This window comes from Equus asinus, chromosome 19 (assembly GCF_041296235.1).
Source record: "Equus asinus isolate D_3611 breed Donkey chromosome 19, EquAss-T2T_v2, whole genome shotgun sequence".
Classification (NCBI taxonomy): domain Eukaryota; kingdom Metazoa; phylum Chordata; class Mammalia; order Perissodactyla; family Equidae; genus Equus; species Equus asinus.
In genome coordinates, this window is record NC_091808.1 from 20,082,795 (window position 1) to 20,095,954 (window position 13,160).

General features: G+C 36.9%; 1 protein-coding gene across 10 annotated transcripts in view; it reads left to right on the forward strand.

The window, feature by feature from the left end:
• Positions 1-13,160, forward strand: part of USP37 (ubiquitin specific peptidase 37) — a 130,136-nt gene that overhangs the window by 86,285 nt on the left and 30,691 nt on the right. For 9 of the 10 annotated variants that reach the window (XM_070489715.1, XM_070489716.1, XM_070489717.1 and 6 more), the window contains 5 exons: positions 4,134-4,251; positions 5,528-5,607; positions 8,393-8,557; positions 10,219-10,284; positions 13,003-13,144. In XM_070489715.1, the coding sequence (XP_070345816.1) occupies positions 4,134-4,251; positions 5,528-5,607; positions 8,393-8,557; positions 10,219-10,284; positions 13,003-13,144 (571 nt within the window). The remainder of the gene's footprint in view (positions 1-4,133; positions 4,252-5,527; positions 5,608-8,392; positions 8,558-10,218; positions 10,285-13,002; positions 13,145-13,160) is intronic. The other variant, XM_070489719.1, reaches the window with a different exon arrangement.

Here is a 13,160-nt window from a genome sequence, read left to right on the forward strand (position 1 = left end):
ATACATAATTTTTAAAGAAAAAGTCTGAGTCTTACAAATGCAGTTCATCTCCTTGTAAAAGCTGGAGACTCCATCAGCAGTTAATAATAGCATAGACGGGCCGGCCTGTGGCCGAGTGGTTACGTTTGGACGCTCCGCTTCGGCGGCCCAGGGATTCACTGGTTTGGATCCTGGGTGCAGACATGGCACCACTCATCAGGCCATGCTGAGGCGGCGTCCCTCGTGCCACAACTAGAAGGACCTGCAACTACAATGTACAACTATGTACCAGGGGCGTTTGGGAGAAAAAGGAAAAATAAAATCTTTAAAAAAATAATAATAATAATAGGATAGACAGTCATCTTTCCCTTTCTTCTGATGCACTTTCCAAACAAAATTTGTGCAAGTCAGAGAAGCAAAGTTTTTTTTCATTTAGTTGTTTATTTTGCTGAGGAAAATTCACCGTGAGCTAACATCTGTTGCCAACTTTCTTTTTTTTTTTTTAATGTGGGTCACTGTCACAGCATGGCCACTGAAAGATGAGTGGTGTAGGTCTGCACCCAGGATCTGAACCCAGGCCACCAAAATGGAGTGTGCCAAACTTAACCACTAGGCCACCAGGGCTGGCCCAGAAGCAACGTTTTTGATTGTTGTTATTTCATTTAGTTGTGAGAGTGCCAACCAAATTTCTTTTGATAGGAAAGTTTCAGTTGCCGCTGGTAGAAATGGCCACGGGCAGCACAGGAAGAAAGAACACCACGTTGAAGTCGTGGCTACTGCACTGTGCCAGCAGTGTGAGTCAGGCACTCCAGTTGTGCAGGGCCCAGATACTTGGTGTTTGAGGTGTGCACACCAGTACATGAAGTGACATGGCTCATGGGGGGTAGGCGCACCTGGCAGCCAGGCTGAACAGTGGCCCAAGAGTTTGGCAAGTGTGGGAGGCAGCAAGGTTCTATGGGGCCACAGCAGCAGCAGTACAACTTTCCTCCTCGAAAGTCTTGCCTTAGTTACTCTATTAATAATTTTCTTTAAGGCAGTTCTTTAAACATGAAGCAGTTTCTGGCTGAAGGAAGAGTCCATATAACTTATCCCTCTAATTGTAATTTTCCATGTTTAGCTTCTGTCACATCTGGCTGTAGGTTAGTTTGGCTAGTTTGCCAAATGCACTTATTTTTTTAAACTATTATAGTTTAAATTGACTGATTTTCAGTTATTACAAGGTATTTCAATATATTAATAATATATTCTCAAATATAAAGAATTCTTATGAATGCTCCATTCCAAGAACATAAACTATCTAAAACTAAATACTTAATATTCCCCGTAAAACCTCCTTCTGCAGTCTTCCCTATTTTGGTGATGTCTGCTCCACACTTAGAGTTTATCAGTCTAAAAATGTTGTGTATTTCTTAACTTTTCTCTTTCTCTTACACCCCTACATCTCATATGTCAGCAAATCCTTTCAGCCCTTCTTCAAGATATATCCAGAATCTGACCTGCTTCTACCACCTCCATGGTCACCACTCTGGTTCGGGCCACTATCATCTCTTGCCTAGATTATTGGAATACCTTCTAAACTGTGTCTCTGTGTTTCTGCCGTTGTCTCTCTCTAGTCTATTTTAAACACATTAGACAATGTGGTCCATTTAAAATGGAAGTTAGTTCATGTCAGCTCTCTGCTGATAAGCCTTAAAATAAAAGCTGAAATCCTTACCCTGATCTACAGAACCCCATATGATCTGCCTTTCAGCAACCCTTTTCCCCAATTAACTCTGACTTCATCTCCTGCCACTTTTTCCCCTTGCTCATTCTGTTCCATTGAAACTAGCTTCCTTACTTTTTCTTGAAAATACCAGGATTCTGATACCTCAGGGCCTTTTCACTTACTGTTTCCTCCATCTCAAATTCTCTTTCCCCCATATCATCACATAACTAAGTGCCCTTACTCCTCCTTAGCTTTATGTAAAAGCCACTTGCTTCATGAGGCGTTTTCTTGCTACCCTGTCTAAAATTCTAACCATCTACTCTGATTTTTTCACTTCCCTCTTCTCTAGTTTGTTTTTCTTTCTTAGCAGTTGCCATTATCTAACATACTATATATTTTACTTATATATGTATTTTTTTATTGTCTCTCTCCAGTATAATGAAGTGTGAGGGGAGGTATTTTTGTCCTGGTTTGTTCACTGCTACAACCCCAGTGCCTAGAACAGTTCTGGCATATAGTAGGCATATTCAGTGATGTGTAACAAATTGCCCCAAACTTAACAGCTTAAAACAACATCCACTTATTAATTCACTCATCCACTTGTTAACTTATTAACTCACAGTTCTATAATAGGTTAGAAGTCTAGGGCAGGGCGTGGCCGAGTTCCCTGCTTAGGCTATCAAAAGGCTGAAATCAAGGTGTTGTCTGGCTGTGCTCTCATCTGGTGTCCAGGGTCCCCTTCTAAGCTCATTAAGGCTATGGGAAAAATTTAGTTCCTTACCATTGTAGACTGGGGTCCCCATTTTCTTGCTACCTGTTGGCTGGGACCACTCATTTCCTAAAGGCTGCCTATAGTTTCTTGCCGTGTGACGTCCATAGGCAGTTCACAACTGTGCTATTTGCTTTCTCTAGGCTAACAGGACATCTTTCTGACTTCTAATCCCAGACTACTTCTGTTTGAGACCTCTAGACACAGATTTAAAGAGTTCTTGTGATTAGGCCTGACCCACCTAGCTAATCTTCTTTTCTATTAACTCAGTGTTAAGATTAGTAACATTAATTATATGTAAAGTAACATCATCGTGGGAGTGATAGCTCATCATAGTAACAAGTTCTCCCCACACCGAAAGGGGATGGAATTATACAAGGGCACAGGTCATCTTAGAATTCTCCCTATTAGAGAGGTGCTCATTAAGTATTTGTGGAATGAAGAACAAATATATTCTTATGGTCCCTAGTCTTCAACTTATGGCAATAGAGAACTGGGGCAGGAAATTGAATACTACTAAAAATTCTGATATGCAGACAAAATGAAAAATAGTCATCTAAAACTGTTTAAAAGAAATCGGTTTGCTTCCAAGTAAATCGAATATGATCTTTTGATCTCTGTGCCTATTTTTTAAAATTCTATAAAAATATATTCAATGACCAAACAATTCTGCTATCTGACAAAAGTGCCTACGTAGTTTGCCAAGAAGAGATACAATTTTCAAAACAGCATTGTTCATATAGTCAAAAACTGGAAACAGTCCAAATGTCCATCCGTAGTAATACAGAACAGTTGTGGCGTGCTCAAACAGATGAATACTAGACAGCAGTGAAAATGGGCATATGTGAATGGAAACTCCATATGCAGCAGGTGTGGTCAAGTCTTAGAATCATGGAACAAAAGAGGCTAGTTAAAAGAAAACATACTATGTGGTTCCATTTATGTGAGCTTCAAAAACAGTCAAAGCTCAACTATTGTGTTGGAAGTCAAGATAATGGTTACCTTTTGGGAGAAAGGAAGGGACAGTGATTGGGAAGGAGCATATGAGGAGGCTTCCAGGGAGTTTGATTTGAGTGGTGATTAAATGGTGTGTTAACTGATAATTCATCAAGCTGTCTAACTTTGATTCAGTTTTTTGAAGTTTTGGGGGTTTTTTTGAAAATATAATCTTAAAATTTAGCATTTTAAGAAAGTAAACACTTGCAATTGAGATTTTTACCTCTGTTGATTTAATATGGATTAAAGTAAGCATGAGAGGGGCCGGCCCCGTGGCCAAGTGGTTAAGTTCACGCGTTCCGCTTCGGCAGCCCAGGGTTTTGCCAGTTCCAATCCTGGGTGCGGACATGGCATTGCTCGTCAAGCCATGCTGAGGCGGCGTCCCACATGCCACAACCAGAAGGACATACACCTGGAATATACAACTATGTACTGGGGGTTTTGGAGAGAAGAAGAAATTTAAAAAAAGAAAAGAAAATTGGCAACAGATGTTAGCTCAGGTGCCAATCTTAAAAAAAAATTAAGCACGAGAAAAGTCTTAAATGTATATTTCTTATGCTTAGTCATAGTCTGTCAGTACGTGATAAGTTCTGTGGGGGAACAGTCTTTCTGAAGTATATTTCTATTTATTTTGTATTGCACAGTTATGCTTCTAAATGCTAACATTTGTCTTATTTTGTACAGATGTGGAGAGATTATTCCCAAAAGAGAACAGTTTAATGACCTCTCCATTGACCTTCCTCGAAGGAAAAAGCCACTCCCTCCTCGTTCAATTCAAGATTCTCTTGATCTTTTCTTTAGGGTAAGTAATATCTTTTGGTATTTTCACATAACTAAATTTTATATATCATAAATAATTTGAAGTTGGTTTCTTTAAGGTTCAGTTTCAATAAAATTTGCAGGGAAAACAAGTGAGAAATATTTATAAATATTTATTTTTAAAAACCTGATAAATCTAATTGTTAACTTATTGAAGAAGAAAATTGATTAAGTAGATTATGTATTTAGCTCAATAGCAAGTGTTTTAGACAATCTTAGCAGTTATTTGTAAACAGATCTTAATTTGAAGCATATGAAGTGACATATGGTAAAATTTGGTAATGTGAATTAAAATTGGAGACACTACATAAGTTGGTCTACTAAGATCTGAGGAAGGAAAAGTACTCTGCTTTTCCTTAGGTTGTGTGTACTCTGTTAGAAACAACGAGTCATGTTTATCCAAAGCTGTAGATGAACATTTGTGTCTGATATACTCTTACAGATAGAAAGTTTCTGGGGCATAATTGGATTTATTGTGTAGCAGCCCTTATAACTGATGGAAGTTCTCCAGGATCACCCTTTGTCTCTGTAATAGTGGTTCTTGCTTTGTTGTAGCAAATGGGCAGGGTTGTCTTCCTAAGGTTAAAAGAAAAGTTCCATTCTTTAAATGATGAAGGTTCAGCTCCACCCAAAGATAAGTACTCTGCTTTTCTTTTTGTTTTAATCATTCCTTACTATTCCTGTTATTGCTGTAGAATTTGAAACTTTTCCTATGTATCTTTACCTCCTTTTTTTAAGGACTTCTTGTTTCAGTTTTCTCTAGGTAATGATATCCACCCCAAACTTTGGTCCTTTTAGAGCAGTTGTTCTTAGTGGGCTGTCACCAGAAGATTGAGTTCCCTTATAAGAAAGGGGTAGAGTTACACCTAACAGACCAGGAACTCCGCCTAACCTGAAGGTGATCTTATCTCTGCTATGGCCAAATGTTAAAATCTGGATATTCTCTTGGCAGTAGTTCTTGGGTATCCACGGGGAAAAGGTTGAGAATCTGCTACTGTAGAGTCTAGTTACTATGATAAATTGAGAGATTTCCTTGGTAAAAAAGGAATTAGGAATTCTGAAGTAGGGCATGATATTATAACTATATTTGAGGATTAGGTCTTAATTTAGTAAGGCTGATGACTCTAGACACAAAACTTAATCTGGTCGGAGTTGTCATTCCACTGAACTGGTATGACTAGAGAGGATTACTAGCATTTAATGGGGTAATGCTGATTCAACTTCATGCTTCTTTATTTTTCCCTCTTGTCTTTTTACAGGCAGAAGAACTTGAGTATTCCTGTGAGAAGTGTGGTGGGAAGTGTGCTCTTGTCAGGCACAAATTTAACAGGCTACCCAGGTAACTTAATTGCTCTTCAGTTTTTCTTCTTTAAAGTACTTAAAATATTACTGAATAAGTGAGGCTTGCCAGAATGGACTGATAAAGAAGGTCAGCAAAGCTGAGATATGAAAAGGATAGAGGATGGAAAGCTAGAATGCTCTTGCATAAGAAAGGAAAAGGATTTGGAATGCTAACGAGGAGAAGGAACTCCAGAGTCCCAAGAAGATGGCAACAAGAGGGTGCGGCTGGTGAGACTTTGGAATAATGATAGGGACTTAGCTAGTAGATTTTTAATTCAGTAATGTTTAACATTCAGTTGTAGTTTGTTGTCCTATGTTGTGCTGTAGTCTCATTCCAAACGTTCAGTAAAAATCTGCTACACACACATACACATGTGCATGAAAATAAAATAGGAAGAGTAATTTTCTACAATGTGTGTGTTCCTTTATTCAGAGGATCTTATAAGTTGGTGAATTTCCTATAATCATAAGTATTCTGAATTAGGAATGAAATTAACTTATATTAGTTCTATAAAAACAAACATAAAACCAAACTAGTTAGAAAAATTATGATGTCATTATAGAACAGCTTTTAGTTCTTTCCAAGAATAAATCTCAACCACAAACAAGGCTATTATTAACATTAAGTATTTATATGGTACTTTGCCTACAGAGTGCTTTTCTTTCTTTTATTAGCTTCAGTTTTCTATGAGTAAGTACAGAGTTTCTGGAACCCAGCCCCTAGAGACTAGTTCTTTTACGTTCCATTATCTGTGCCTTCCTAGAAAATGAATTTCTTTTAAAGAAATGACTTTCTAAGTCATAGCAGCATTATGTTGATCATAGTCTGTATTTTTATTTAAGAGATTTGTTCTTTCCTATTTGTGTTTTTTTTTTATTGAGTTCATAATAGTTTACCTCATTGTGAAATTTCAGTTGCACATTATTTCTTGTCTCACCACGTAAGTGCTCCCCTTCATCCTCCTGTGCTCACCCCCTACCCCCCTACCCCTGGTAACCACTGAACTGTTTTCTTTGTCCATGCGTTTGTTTGTATTCCACATATGAGTGAAATCATGTGGTGTTTGTCTTTCTCAGTCTGGCTTATTTCACTTAGCATAATTCTCTCTAGGTCCATCCATGTTGTTGCAAATGGGATGGTTTTTTTCTGGCTGAGTAGTAGTCCATTGTATATGTATACCACATCTTCTTTATCCAGTCATCAGTCAGTGGGCACTTGGATTGTTTCAATGTCTTGGCTATTGTGAATAGTGCTGCAATGAACATAGGGGTGCATATGTTACTTTGGATTGTTGATTTCAAGTTTTTGGGTTTTTTTTAAAGATTTTATTTTTTTCCTTTTTCTCCCCAAAGTCCCCCGGTACATAGTTGTATATTCTTCGTTGTGAGTCCTTCTAATTGTGGTATGTGGGACGCTGCCTCAGCGTGGTTTGATGAGCAGTGCCATGTCCGCGCCCAGGATTCGAACCAACAAAACACTGGGCTGCCTGCAGCGGAGTGCGCGAACTTAACCACTCAGCCAGGGGGCCAGCCCCCTGATTTCAAGTTTTTTGGGTAGATACCCAGTAGTGGCACCTTTGTCAAAGATTAGCTGTCCGTAGATGTGCAGTTTTATTTCTGGCTTTCAGTTTTGTTCCGTTGATCTGTGTGCCTGTTTTTGTACTAGCTAGCACCATGCTGTTTTGATAACTATGGCTTTGTAGTACATTTTGAAGTCAGGAATTGTGATGCCTCCAGCTTTGTTCTTTTTTCCTCAGTATTGCTTTAGCAATTCAGAGTCTTTGGTTGCCCCATATGAATTTTAGGATTCTTTGTTCTATTTCCTTGAAGAATGTCATTGGGATTCTGATAGGGATTGGATTGAATCTGTAGATTGCTTTAGGTAGGATAGCATAGTTTTTAAGGAGGAATACAGTGGATAACTTCAGTTTACAAATTTTTGAGTTTGTGGCTTCTTTGATAAAGGTATATATGGTAAGAAAGGAAACAGTTTTCCATAAATCAGACATTATTTCTGCCTAGAATTGAGCTTTGTTCTTATATCTGAAATTCAGTTTTTAAAGTGTTCTTGTGGGCTGTGAAATATATTTAGTCCATCTGGCAGAGATTATGTTCTGTATCAAAGGTGAAAAGGTTACCACAATAGTAACTAAAAAGAAGTGTTTTTATACAGCTAAAAGCCTTTCCAGACCCACAAACCAGATTTGGCATGTAAATTTTGTAGAACTTTTTTCTGAGTGGAGAAAATTTTTGTTTCTCTCTTAGCTTTCTCCAGAGAAAGTGCTACTGAAATAAAAATAGTTCTTGTCAAAAATCATCTTGAAAAAATTAATGTTCACCATCAAAGATAAGGCATGTTTAACACTTCAATTAAATTAACACTAATGGTTATATAGCCCCTATATTTTTTTAAACTGTGTAACATTGAGGTAAATAATTTAAGGATTTAGCCCAGTATCAATACGAGCATTTAAAAATTTAGTGCTATTGTATGATGTGTTTTATTTGGTGCAGTTTTTTTCTAGGAATATATTTTACCCAAACCTCATTAATCCAGCCAATGCCCATGTTTTATTTTTATTTGTATTCTTAGTACCTTCCACAGTGCCTAGCACAAGGCAGGTATTCAGTCAATGTTCTTTGAAGGATCTTTAATTTGGCCAAATGTGTTCTTTAAATCAAAAACTGTCTAACATGATTAGTTAACAGTGATCTCTTTTCACCTATGAGAGAGTCACATCTACTTGTATGAACTAGTAATGTCTTCACCTTCTGTTTTTCAGGATCCTCATTCTTCATTTGAAACGATACAGCTTCAATGTCGCTCTGTCACTTAACAACAAGATTGGGCAGCAAGTCGTCATTCCGAGATACCTGACCCTGTCCTCTCATTGCACTGAAAGTACAAAAGCGCCCTTCACCCTTGGTTGGAGTGCACACACAGCAGTGTGAGTCCTTGAGAGAGAGTTTCTCTGCCTTCCTTACTGAAGTAGAAAGGCCGTAGTGTCTGATCAAAAGAATGACTGAACTAGATAACATGACTTGCAGGTAAAATCAGACCAAGAAGGAGATTTTAATTTTGCTTTATTTTCGATTTTGTGTTAAATTACTGCCTGATTGAAGTAATTGAATTAAATGCTTAAACAAGATTCTTCCAAGCACGTTAATTGCCTTTTTTAGTAAGTTCCCTTTGTAGGGAGTGCTCTTACTCTTTTAGATCACTAGAAGACAGTTGGATACATTTTGGAAATAGAAACCAAATTTGCGTGATCATGAAAGTCACCTCAGCACTAAAAATACCAATTCCTGTGTTCATTCCCTAGAAGTTGTGTTTCAGTAGATCTGAGGTAGGGCTTGGGAATCAATATTTTAACAAATGCCTTTGCTGACTCTTCGAGATATGCAAATTTGAGAAACAGTATACTAAATGTTATGCTGGGGCCCAAAAATAGATTGTGTCTTCATTCATGTGTTGTCGCGAATGTAAGTGAAGAACTTCAGTGGCTCCTAGAATTTTTCATGAGAAAAGAAGTAACCTTTACCTTTGATTTTGCTCCATGATGTATGCTGGGAAGACTTCAGGGCTTCTCCGAATGTTGCACTTTCTTCTGCGTACTTCCATTGCTTTGGAGCCATATATTGCAGTTCTTTTTTTATACTCGAACACTAGTTTGGTAGAATCATGAAGTTCTAGAACTTTAGAATTGAAAGGGATTTTAGAGATACTGTGTAAATTATTAATTTTGTAGAAGAGATCCAAGGAGATGAGATAATTTTCTTAAGGTCATACAGTAAGTTACTGGAAGAGCCAGATCTCTTGGCTAAAGTGGAAAGATAAACATTCAGAAAGTGAACGAACATTTGCTAACATGAACTGATGCAGTTTTTTAAAGTGTGTTTTACCTTGGATTAATAATTGAAATGTGTACTACATCATATAAGTTTACACTAAAGGCCTCAGCGGATCTACTAATAAAGACATGTACCCAGAGAGTCAGTGGCTCTAGGTTTTCTCTTATGACCTTCCTTTGGCAGAGATGTTTTTGCTTGATGCAAACTGCCTTCTGCTGGTAGAGCTCTTACTCTTCCTGGCACTACAGTAGTACCGTCAGTGTAGCCTCTTCATGATCACAGGCCTGAAACCAGGCTCTGATGCTATAGTTAAGCTTTAAAACTTTGGGCAAATATTTGACTCGTCTCTCGGGAAAATAATAGGGTGTTTGTGAACATTAAATGAGGTAATAACACATAAGTCCTTACTACAGTGCCTGACATCTATTAAGTCCTCAATAAATGAGAGCTATTGTTATTTTATTGCTTGAAAGTAAAGAACTGAGACAAGATAATTTTTCCCAAGTTATTCTTTTCAAACGTATTACATTTGACTTCATTTCCAGTGCTGTTTATTTAGATCATTAGGTGAGAGAGAGCCTAGAGATGGTATTTTGTTTTCTCTTTTGGCCTCTATTGCTAAGAAAAGTATTATAACTGTTTACTTTTCAAGAGGATATATAAGGGACTATAGTACAGAATAATTCATTTTATAAGTTAAATATATCTTTTTAATAATGTAATTGTATACATTATATATTTTCTAATTTTCTGATAGTTCTAGACCATTGAAAGCCTCTCAAATGGTGAATTCCTGCATCACCAGCCCTTCTACACCTTCAAAGTGAGTTATGTTTCTTGTATACCCAAAATTTGTATTTTTAAGAATTTGGCTTACCCTAATTTCCATGATTATCCTCTCCCCTTTTCTTTATTGTTTCTCTTTTTGCATGATGACTGCTCTGTATTACTATACTTTGGAATTTTCCTGAATCTGCTTTAAATTATAATCAAGTGTGTAACAAGTTTTTAACAGTGAAGCAAGTTCAGATGATCCTCTCAAAATTTTGTTTTAAAACTTCTTAAATCATCTGTTAATATGTAATGTTTTCATCCCACAACTCTAGAAATTGACTGATGACAATGGATTTTAAGGATTGAAGGGATAAAATAACCCTATTGGTATAAAGGGCTTCCTCAAAAATATGCATGGAGATCCCAAAATATCTTTTCACCTGTTGCTAGCCAGTCTGGGACTTCTTGTCTTAGCCACTGAACTGAAGTTATTTTGAAAGGGGACAGGAACACACACTGGAATGTAGCTATTCTGCAAATGTTTTATCTATTTTGCTTAAGACCAAAAGTTTGTCCAAGAAGTGAAGCAAATACTTTTTTTTAATATACCTCCTCCATGATTTAACTAGAACCACAGTTCCTAATTAGGCAATTCTAAATGACTTTGTTGTCATTTGTCTTATTAAAATTAGTTTTTCTAAAAATTTGATGTCCCAAAGTACTTTTAGCAAAGAGACACGTGTTGTTTAAGGGCTTTTGGGGGGCTTATATAACCATAAAATGACATTTGGGAACTGCTATTTTCTTTTCCTCCTGTTAATTATTTTTCAGTGCAATTAAAACCAGATGACTAACATGACTAGAAATCTGAAATGGTACCGATATGAATACTCTTGCCCGTTCTCAAGATACAAATGAGCAATACCACTTGGCTGCTTAGAAAGTGAGCAAGTGATGCATTTACAAGATGAATATTTTTCATTACTACAGGCAAGCTGCCTTCTGTGAATATAGTAACTATTAATGGAATGCACTCTTTATGTACCAAATCACTATAGTTTCAAGAAAGAGATGGTTTCATTGGGCATCATTATACTTGGCATGGTCATCTGTTCTCCAGGGTCTACTGGTATGAGAATTTGAGAGTTGGTCAGTAAAGGATGATTAGGCCCTAGAAGACCTGTCATGCCGATCAAACTTAAAAGAGGCTCAGCAATGAACCAGAATACCATTGGTTCTTCTACAGTGTCCTTTGTCACGTTTGACCCTGGTACATTAGTAGCCAGGTGTCACCCTCCTTCAGCAAAATATTTACATGAATAAACAAATTAATATCTTCAGTTTTGCTTGGTGAGCATGAAATCAGAAATGAGGAATTAAGATGGCTAATTGGCTATTTCTAAGTTATACTAAAAACCCTTTTGAACACGTAATGGGAGGCTGTTCAAGTATTCAGGCTGGAGTGCAGTGATATCCTGGCTGCTCTCAGCCACAGACTGTGTTTGGGCTTATCACTGACCAGTTGCCTCTTTTCTTTGATCTACATTGCTGCGCAATCCTCCTGATTTCCATTGTGGCCTCTTATTTCTTGGTGCCATCATTCTATATGTTTATTTACAGTTTTCACATTTAGATTAGTTGCATTTTCCAATTTCCATTTTACATTTTTTTTAGTATAGCGTATGAATTTATGTTAACCTCCATCAAAGAAAGTTCGTGCTCTTTGACCTTCACCACTTTTTCCTTTAGTTTATTTTCAGCTCACATAGAAGACAACACAGTAACACCTTACTTATCTGGTATCATTGAAGAACGATATTTGATATTCCACATAAATGAATTTTTATATAACTCAAGCTTGCCTTTTTAAGCATTAATCTTTAAAAATTTTTAACCATTTTAGATGGTTATATTCTCTTTAACCTTACAGAATTCCTCATATTCTTAAAATATACTGAAGATAATTTAAATGTATTGTAATGACTTAGAATCAGCATTATGAGTGTTAGTTATTGCACTGTGTTTTAATATGATAATGCCCTCAGAGGCTCTTAATTCTTACAAGACAGTTTCCCTTTACATTAAATGACTTTATAGTTCTTTGTTGCCCTTTTTGTGGTTTTTCTCTCTCGTTTCTTAGCTCTCATTTCTTGATGAACTTACTACATTATTTTATACACCGTTTCCTGGGAAAGAAGGGTCTCTGTCTAAAGAGTAAAGTGCGTGGGCTTTGAAGCTGCTGCCTTCCTCAGAAGCCTTTTTTCTTACTTTTGAATCCCTGTGTTCTGGAAAGTAGAGGTTGCCAGAAGTCTGACCTACATATAATTGGATAAGTGGAATGTTACTGTTAATTTTAAAGTACACAGATCATAATTCAAAAGATCGAAAATTAGTCCTCATGCACTCTGTTGTCAAAAACATTTATTCATTGCTATGTCTGCATGCATTCACTAGAGTACTTGCTTTATAAAGACAATAACAAACTTCTTGGGGTTGACCATTAAAAGAAAAAAGGCACAAAGTGATTGGTTTACTGATGATATATAATAGCATAAGAGTTGTCTAATTTTCAAAGCATGGCTCTTTTGGAGTGGGGCAAAGGTAATGCTTAAATATACTTCTTTTGATTTATCATGTTTTCTCTAGTAAATCATTTTCCATAATGGAAAAACTTTTTGTTTTATTTTGGTATTTATACATCAAAAGAATAACTAGGACAAATGTTTATTTATCAGACTTATATAGGTTTTTTTTCCTTATATTACAGGAATTTCACCTTCAAATCCAAGAGCTCCTTGGCTTTATGCCTTGATTCAGACAGTGAGGATGAGCTAAAACGCTCCGTGGCCCTTAGCCAGAGACTTTGTGAAATACCAGGCAGTGAACAGCAGCAGGAAGACCTGGAAAAAGTAAGAAATTTCTCAT